The sequence below is a fragment of the Cucurbita moschata genome, unplaced genomic scaffold, assembly GCF_002738365.1.
Source record: "Cucurbita moschata cultivar Rifu unplaced genomic scaffold, Cmos_1.0 Cmo_Scf00041, whole genome shotgun sequence".
Classification (NCBI taxonomy): Eukaryota; Viridiplantae; Streptophyta; class Magnoliopsida; order Cucurbitales; family Cucurbitaceae; genus Cucurbita; species Cucurbita moschata.
This window is the reverse complement of record NW_019268557.1, coordinates 1,901,310-1,910,244: the sequence shown is the minus strand read 5'-3', so window position 1 is coordinate 1,910,244 and position 8,935 is coordinate 1,901,310. Positions and strand designations below refer to the sequence as shown.

The 8,935-nt window shown below is 37.6% G+C and overlaps 3 protein-coding genes across 5 annotated transcripts in view; 1 reads left to right on the top strand and 2 right to left on the bottom strand.

Moving 5' to 3' along the window:
* The window catches only part of LOC111432959 (protein CHROMATIN REMODELING 24), a 10,208-nt gene extending 5,815 nt beyond the window's left edge, over window positions 1-4,393 (bottom strand). The window contains exons 1-10 of one of the 2 annotated variants that reach the window (XM_023069785.1): window positions 4,311-4,393; window positions 3,475-3,740; window positions 3,231-3,362; window positions 2,132-3,120; window positions 1,916-2,046; window positions 1,768-1,822; window positions 1,400-1,528; window positions 866-973; window positions 663-718; window positions 453-543 (exon numbers count right to left, since the gene is read on the bottom strand). In XM_023069785.1, coding sequence (XP_022925553.1) covers window positions 453-543; window positions 663-718; window positions 866-973; window positions 1,400-1,528; window positions 1,768-1,822; window positions 1,916-2,046; window positions 2,132-3,120; window positions 3,231-3,362; window positions 3,475-3,586 — 1,803 coding nt within the window. In that variant the 5' untranslated portion in view covers window positions 3,587-3,740; window positions 4,311-4,393. The remainder of the gene's footprint in view (window positions 1-452; window positions 544-662; window positions 719-865; window positions 974-1,399; window positions 1,529-1,767; window positions 1,823-1,915; window positions 2,047-2,131; window positions 3,121-3,230; window positions 3,363-3,474; window positions 3,741-4,310) is intronic. The other variant, XM_023069786.1, reaches the window with a different exon arrangement.
* LOC111432964 (EEF1A lysine methyltransferase 1) lies at window positions 4,315-6,446 on the top strand. The gene is made up of 4 exons (XM_023069796.1): window positions 4,315-4,743; window positions 4,999-5,157; window positions 5,731-5,812; window positions 5,981-6,446. The coding sequence occupies exons 1-4, from the start codon at window positions 4,408-4,410 to the stop codon at window positions 6,124-6,126; spliced, it is 723 nt and encodes a 240-aa protein (XP_022925564.1). The 5' UTR covers window positions 4,315-4,407; the 3' UTR covers window positions 6,127-6,446.
* An 87-nt stretch (window positions 6,447-6,533) lies between these two features.
* The window catches only part of LOC111432962, a 3,571-nt gene continuing 1,169 nt past the window's right edge, over window positions 6,534-8,935 (bottom strand). Inside the window, exons 2-3 of one of the 2 annotated variants that reach the window (XM_023069794.1) lie at window positions 7,159-8,091; window positions 6,534-6,615 (exon numbers count right to left, since the gene is read on the bottom strand). In XM_023069794.1, coding sequence (XP_022925562.1) covers window positions 7,200-7,955 — 756 coding nt within the window. In that variant the 5' untranslated portion in view covers window positions 7,956-8,091 and the 3' untranslated portion in view covers window positions 6,534-6,615; window positions 7,159-7,199. Of the gene's footprint in view, window positions 6,616-6,666; window positions 7,079-7,158; window positions 8,092-8,935 lie in introns of those variants that run through there. The other variant, XM_023069793.1, reaches the window with a different exon arrangement.

Below are 8,935 nucleotides of genomic sequence, written 5' to 3'. Positions count from 1 at the left end.
AAAAAAAAAAAAAAAAAAAAAGATTTCCAGTTAGCATGAATCAGAAAGGGGTAAATCAGAAAAAGAACAGACAAAACTGGCCATCGAAAAGAACCTCCTGAACCTGCTGTTAGAATTTTCAAACCAAAATTACCAAAATATAGCACCAACCAACAAAAATCATAATCTACCGTGATTACTAGTCACCAAATTATCACGTATTGTACACCAAGGTCCAGGATGCAGCAACAAAAGGAATCTTAGGAAAAAAACAGAGGGAGAGAGAACTGGTACTTTCCCTTTTCACAAAGCACTGTCGTTTTCTTCCAGCTCACACGCAACAAGAGAAAAAATCCAATGTTTTTTTTCCCTTTCTACTATTATAATAAATAAATCTTAATTCCCAAAATTGTGCTAAACTGGCAGGCGACAACAAAAAGGTTAAAGGTCCATAAACAAGCAATAAGCATTACCTTTGCAGCCATTGAACCAACACGCTTATCTCTTTCAGAAGCCTTTTTGTCATTTCCACGAAGAATTGCACACTCATAGTACTCTTTAAACCTGAGCAAGTCCAAATTTCATACCAACAATACATGAATAAAACTTTGAACAAGTAACATGAAGAAGACAAAAAGATATCTAAAAGACAAAACAACCAATAATAAAACAAGGATGCATACCATTTCTTGTCACCCAATAGGTCAGGACAGCAAAAATTAAACAGGGCCCACAGTTCCTAGTAGAGAGAGAAAGAGAACGCAAATTAAATATGTATGGGATCAAGCTAAAAATACACCTCCCATGGAGTATTTATGTTTGAAAGCGGATAAAAGACATAAGGGAAATGACATTATATTAGCTGGTAGAACTGGTAATGTGATACCTTCAAATTGTTTTGCAATGGTGTGCCACTTATAATTATGCGATGAGCACTAGGAATTTCAAGCAAACTTTTGGCTCTTTGAGTGCTAGGATTCTTTATAAGATGACCCTGGATTATAAATGGGTTGATCAATCACACCAATATATATAACGAATAGAAAGTCTACATTGATTTATAGTAAACAAGTTATTTATGACTGTGGAAATATCCACTGCATTCAGGTAATGGCATGTCGATTGAAATGAGTACCAACCTTCAATGTATTTCAAAAAATTCAAAGCTAAAAACCACAGAACCAGTTGTTGAATCTCGGAAATTTTGACTTCTAATAAAAGAATCTAAGTTTGGTATAGAAGTTTGAATCTAACCAACTAAAACTTTGATCTGTAGGGTGGAATATAGTATAGTTTGTTTATTATATGGAACAATCAGTACAAATAAAATAAGTGTATCAGCTAAGTATTAAAAAGATATATATATATATATATATGAACAAATTCATAACTAGTAAATTACAAGTATATAAATAATGACCTCATCAAGGATCATATAATCCCATGTTGTTCCATCCTCAGTTTCTTCATCATCAAAGAAGCTGTTTCCTTGTAAAGACTTTGAATTATTTCTCACAATATCATAAGTCGTCAGAAGAACACCTTTATCCTGTTGCGGACACAAGTAATAAAGACAAAACAGAACTTTAAATTATACGCAGCAATTAAAATACTAATTGAAGGTATCCGATAATTTCGGTTAATCCCAACATAGGTAAAATTTGATTAATATCACTGTGCAACAAATTTCTACGAAGAATAATGCAATCTAATATTTAGAATTGTCTTTGCTTCTTCTAGTCAATGGTTACAGGCTTAGTTTAATCACAAAACTTGGATATATCTAACCTGGAGAATATAATTAAGCTCATACTGTCGAAGTTTAGCCGACGTCCCATAGTATCTGTACAGGAATTGGAAAGCTCAGCAGCTGCATTCAGTTCTATAACAGAAGTAAAAATATATATTTAAAATGATCCAGGCAATAAAGGGTTACTCTCTCGTCTTCTCAGAAAGACCCACAACAGCTAACTCCTTAATCCAATGGGGCAGGAGAGTTTTAGGAGCCACAACCAAGACCCTCTTAATTAAACGCGAATAAAAAAGTCCAGCTAGAAAGCCACAAATCTGAGAAGAAAGGGACAAAATATTGTATTTAGACACATCCAAGCAAACAAACAGATTGAGAGAGAACAGTTCTTTCTGTTATTACCTGCATTGTTTTACCTAGACCCATGTCATCCCCCAGGATTCCACCATTACCCCGACAATGTAGAGACCACAGCCAACGCAGCCCTTCACGCTGATGTGGATACAGCATCTTTGCAATTCTACCTTGCAATTTGAAAGCAGACTTGTGACCAGTGGAGGTTTTTCCCTCCAATATAAAATCCTCAGCAGATTTATCAAACATGTCAACCCCATCAGAATCATCACTCTTCTTTTCATATTTGTCATGTTGCCTTCTCACTCCATTAAAATTCCTTGTTTCACGATTCAGAACTACGCAATCATCCTCAAGGTCTACCTCTCCTTCGTCTATCAACGCAGGAGTTTTTCCTAGGGAATTATATGACCTTTGGACATCCTGATGCGTGTATTTATCTCGTCCTTCGTGATGTTTATTGTTTCCATATTCTAGATTTAGAAGTTGTTCACTCCCTGTACTGCACGTATCAACTTCATGAGTTCCCTTGTAAAACACATCGACCTTCACCTTATTTGGGGGAATTTCTACTCCATACTCACCACTCAAACCGTCGTTCAGAGTCTTAACAACATTCTCAACTTTTGCATTTTCACCTAACAAGGAATTAGATGGGTTGGTGGAGAACTTCAGACTATCAACCTCACGTTCATCGGCTTCACTTGCTTCCTCGATCCCTTTTCCACAATAAGAAGCAGATAAGTTTTCAAGAGAATCAAATTTTCTTGGTTTTTCACGCTTTTTCTCGACAGACAAAAGCTCGAGCTTCGTGCTCAAGTCATTCAGAATATCCCTGATATCACTTCCCTTGTTATCGCGATGATCCAAGGGCGGTGGAGGTGGGGGAGAAGGAGAATCAAAATCTGTAATACCAGAAAAATTGGGTTCACTGAAATCAAACCCCACTGGATTATCCACATAACCATCTTCTCGGGACGAAAGTTTGCACAGACGGCGTCGGCCACCAATCTTAATCTTCCTCGGCTGTTCGTCCACTAAAAATTACGGATGAAAAAAAAAAACAAAAATAACATCACCGACAGGAAAAGATATTACCAATAAATTTTATGGTTATGGAACTGCAGGAAGAAACTGAAATCCGTACCATTAACACCTGAAGACTGCGGAACACTATTATCATGAAGTTCGTCAACATTAGTCGATACTTCACTGAGGCGACATTGATTCTCAAGTTCGATTCTCGAGGGCTTTTCATCTTCGTCTCCTGCCCTCTGATCTGCACACACACAAATAAACTCGCCAGCGATTACTACAGAGCTACGAAATTGGAGAACCAAGAAAAAAAGCGGAGTGCGCAAAAGGAAGGAAGTGAGTGTACTGTACTGTACCACGAGCGGTTGCCAGAGAGGGTTTGGGTGGAGCAGAAAGATCCTGAAGGAGGCGGTAGTGACGATCGTTCAAGCTGAGAGGTTTCTTCCTACTGGTCGTGGAATCGGCCATGCCTGAGTCGAACTGGATTAGCGTTTCTTCTGCCGGAGAGATTCTGGACAACGGCGGAACAAATCCGACAGAGGGTTTTGGAAATGGAGTTCGGTTCTGTTGGTCTTGCGTTTGAATACTACATGCGATGGATTTCGATACCTTTCCCGCTTCCCTGCAAGAAATTCGAACAATTTATATGAGATTTTTCACTCTCTTTTTCCTTTTTTAAATCTTTTTAACGTAGGGTTTCGTTATTATTTTTTTTTTTTACTTTTAAAATATTTATTTTAATCCATATACTTTTAAATAATTACTATTTTAATTTTTATTTACAAAATTTTAACATAAAATTAAAAAACGATGAAAAAAATTTAGTACGAAAATAGGTGGTTAATTATTTTCAAATAATCTATTACAAGTTTTATTTATATTTATTTTTTAAATATTTCTAATCCATTATATGATTTTAAATATTTTTAATCCATCGTTTTAAATTAGTATTTTGTCTATTTTCGAAACATATATTTACTTATTAAAAATTAATTTTGATAGTATAAAATTGTGAAATAAAATATTAAATTAATGTTATGACAAATATCCACAAAAGTTTGGGATTTGTGTTTTTTTTTTTAATATAGTAGTTAATTAAAAAAGGGTGGAAATTAATTTTATATATAAATCAATTAATAATTTTTTACGGGAAAAAAAGATTTAAATTAAATAAAAGAAAGTAGATTTTTACCTAAAATCGTTGGGAAGAAATAGAATTAATTCCCTCTATCAGTCATCGCCGCCGCTTCGGTCCTTCGCGCGAGAAACGGTCTGAAAGAGTGCAAGAAATGGAGTCACCCAGCAAATCAGAGACCACTTGCGGAGACCTGAGGATTGAAGAAGAAAATGATGATGATCCGCCATTGTTGAGCTCTCATGCCCTAGCTGCACTCAAGGAGTTCCTTGACGAGCAAGCCCAAACTCAGCCCGATGTTCACTTGGAAAGCGGAGTTTCCGAAGACTCAGAAGTCACTTTAGTGACGGAGGATTGGAGGCTGAGTCAGTTCTGGTACGACCGCGACACGGCGGAGACGGTGACTAATGAGGTTCTTACGCTGTGCCAGAACTTCGAATCTCCTCGAGTCGCCTGTATTGCTTGTCCGACTCTCTATACCTATCTGAAGGTAATTGGATCGTCGTTTTCTTTTCATCACATTTCGAAACCAGAATTTGTTCTTAATTTTCTGTTCTTGGAGATTCTGCTTTAATTTTCTCAGTATAGGTTGAAATTTCAAGTGTTGGATAAATATACATACCTTCGATCATACCGATGATCAGAATGAGTTTTGTTTTGGATTGGAAACCCTATCCTTCTCTTCCAGAACTAACCAGCTGCTCTGGTTGTAATATATATTGACTGTCTGATCTTCATTTCTCAGAAACTCGGACCGCATGTATCTGCACAACTTCTTGAGTATGACGAACGCTTTTCCCAACATGGTAGTGAATTCACATTTTACGATTATAATGAACCAGAAGAGTTACCGATGGAATTGAAGCATGATTTTCAGATTGTGATAGCAGATCCTCCTTACCTGGTGAGAGATAATATCTATAGCTTACACGTTTATGATTAACTTTTTTTTTTCACAATTTTGGATACTTTGTTTGTGAAATCAACCTTCTTTGTATGAGCTTACTGTCTCATATAAAGAAGTCTGAAATCTGAAATCTGAACTCTGAACTTTGGTGGATTACCAAAGAAATTAGGGCTGGCAAGTTCCTGCCTCTGGCTCTCTCATAACTCGGTAAAGAGACCGTGATGCGTCTCCCTGGTCCATAATCTGGATAAAATATGGATAGGCATGTCTTATCATCCAAAAGGATGTAGAAAGAGCAGGGTCGATCCCGCGTCTCATAGAGAGGAGGAATAACAGGGATGATGAGGGATAACGAACTCTACATCTTACAGGAATGGAGTCATTCCACATTACTCCTGATTTTTCATAGCTTGATTTAAGAGAAAATGGGGAGTTGGGTGAAGAAAAGACTGTTGGAACCGATTTTAGTGCTTGGGATTATATGTGTGTGTGTGTGTGTGTGAAACAATGGTTTTCTATCAAGCTATGAATAATTTGTGCTCCCTCCTCCCTCCTTGTTCGTTCTTGCAGAGCAAAGAATGTCTGGAGAAAGTCACCCGTTCAATTTCTTTCCTGGCACAGAATCGTGAATCTTACCTCCTACTACTAACAGGTATAGTGATGATGAATAACCTTCCTGCCAAGCAATTTGCTTTTTTTACTGTAAATAGATGTTCTATCAGTTGCCTGATTACCAAGATTTCTAAGATACTGATTAGATTCTTGGATTTAATTCTGTTGTTTTGCTTCTGACAAAACATTGTGTAAAAACGAAATGCAGGAGAAGTGCAAGCAGAAAGAGCAGCTGAGCTAATGGGTTTTCATCCTTGTGGTTTTAGGCCACACCACTCTAGCAAGCTTGGAAACGAGTTCCGACTGTTCACAAACTACGATCCAGGGTCGAGATTAGGAGGTTGGGAGAAATAGGTTTAGGATCGCAAATTTTCAACATGAATAGAAATCTCCCTGTATCCCCCTTGAACCTCATTATCAAGTCATATTGTTGGTTCAAGCCTACAACGGAAGAAGGATTTGGTGAGAACTCTGAGTGAACTTCTGAAATGGATCGATGCAGAAGCCAAAATGTAGTAGAAAAAAATGCTACTTTTGGAGCATTATTATGCAAAAGTAGCGAGGAAACCAAACACTTCGTAGTATTTATCATTGATGTATTTGGGAGCTTCATGATCGCAATTTGGAGTATTTGTTTGAACAGATAATGGAATTAATGTGTCTATTTGTGTACAGTTGAGTTCATAACGTGACGTGAGTACGTGAGTACGAGTTGATCGATCACGAATAGCTATATTAAAATTCTTATTAGAAAAGAAAAGTCTTGCCTGAAGGGCATGTGTCTGCCCCAAGTCTTTTTGTATGTCACAAATAGAATTCCTCCACGAGATCCTTGGCATTGCTCTTCAAGAAAAAAAAGCTTTCACTGTATAGTCAAATAAGAACAAAGGGGAAGAAAAAAAAAACTGGTTAATTCAACATAGCTCCTAGAAGCCAAATCTTTTCATTCAACAAACACCTCATTACTGTATGATAGGAATGCTGCTAACGAGTACATCTATCTCTATTGATCACTCTATTAGCTCGGTATTACCTTCGAACTCCTAGCCCCATACCTGTGTGTATCTACCAATGAACAGTCTTCTAGTAGACAGATTAAAGATGCACCCCAAATCAGCCCCATTATCATGCTGATTATATGGTGATCTTGTTCTATAAAAACCCATCACGTTTGAGAAATCATGTGCTTTCTATCTTCACTATCCAAGAGCTGGAGATTTACAAAGTTCTCTGCCTATTGAAGAAGAAATCCTGATGCAAGGGCAAGAGATAGGCCCTCAACCACACACTCTTTCGGCCATCAATCCTTTTAGGATTCAATAGACACATTTAGAATTAATATATACACAACCAACAACTCAACAATTCAAGGATGGAACTGCATACCCTGGCAAGGAGAAGCTGAAGGGCGGGTCTAATATCATTGATTAAATCTCATACACCGGCTCAAAAGTTTCAGAACTGTAAGGTTGACAGACACACTCAATTGCATGTATCAGTTTTCTACGCGGCCCCACCGCATTGGCGCCCATATCTTTCAGCTTTTTCATGGTTAGATTTACCAGGTGAAATTTACTGATACTTCTTCTCTGGAAAATACCCACAAATTGGTTCAGTCCTAGTGATTCCAACCATCTACTTAAACCACCAGCTTTCTGCAGCTTCCTCTCCAGATTAAGTGCTCTAAGTCTCTGATTTAACAATGTGCTTCCAGTGAGAAAGCCCCCAGGGCAATGTAAATGTGTAGGCTGCTTCATAGATTTCGCACTGTTCAATAATCCTGAAACCTTACAAGGCCTTGAATTGCAAGCTTCATCTGGGTTTGGGGTGACAGCTTGCTTCAGTGGCTCTTTCACTGTCGAATTACAGTGAGCGGCAACAGATTGCTTAACATTTTTAGAAGTTGATGGCAGTTGAACAGCAGGTGCTTCTAGACATGTCTCTTCAAGAGCTCCTGCTTGGCAATTTGATACCTTTTGGGTAATTGGCTGCAGCTGACTTTGTCCAGCATTGGGAGATGAGGATTTTGTTACTATTGAAGTGGGAGGCACTAGGATTGTGACTTTCTGCTTCTTTACCACCACCCAACTATCATCTCCGTGCAAATCCAAATCAATATCAGAGTTTGAAGAGCCAGAAAGATGAATAGGATTACTATTCTGTCTTTGCTTTGTTTTCACCATCAGATTCAACCTGATTGTTTTAGACAATAAGCAGCTGAAGTTGTTGATCCAAAGTAATGGTATAACTATGCAGAAGGCATGCCAGAGTTTATATCATATGTAGCTACTTCTCAGTTCATCTACACACAATATTGTCCTGCAATCAGCAAAAATGAAGATTTTGCATCAATAGACAACAAGATACATTTCCAGTCCCCGATGAGGGCATCAAGAAGAATTTCCAATTAAAAAGTTACGGCCAACACCCAAATTCCGTGCTCAAATGCTTAACCTTCCACAGTGTTGGTTCAAGTAAAAGCATAACTAAACGCAAACACATATCCAGTACGAACAACTAGATCGATGGAAGTTTATCTCTATCTGGTCTCACGACACGCTAGATAATTAAGGTTTTTGGTTTAGATGTGAAACAATTGAGTCAAAATCCATTTGGGATCCCGACCAGTTCCTCACCCCTTCAGCCTTCCCGACTATAATTTTGTACGCTTTTTCCACTCATAGCGTTCTCTTTAAGAGTTTGGCAATCCGAATGAACTTCGAAGTTTCAATCCTGTTAGGGCTCACAAAACATCCAAAATTCATTTTCGCGCCGACGCCTTCACAACGACCTATGCTCCCAAGTGTTTCGTGAGGTAATATTAAACTCCATAGACATACAGCGATAGCGTTTATCTAAGAACTAATTTCTGTAGAGAAGACCACAACTGACACCAAAAAATCAATTAAAATGATACAGTCTCTAATCACAGAAAAGAAAATTGCCCGCGCAAAAAACTCGAAACTGATTTCGGACCTAAAGATTCTGAAGTAACACTACGTGACGGGTGCACTTGTTTGAATTCTCTATTTAAGCTCATAGTCATAATTTTCAACTTCATCTCGACATCTCAGACTCAAACAATTTCGACAAAATCAGAAGCAAAAAAAAAAAAAAAAAAAAAAAAAAAAAAAAAAAAAAAAAAAAAAAAAAAAAAAAAAAA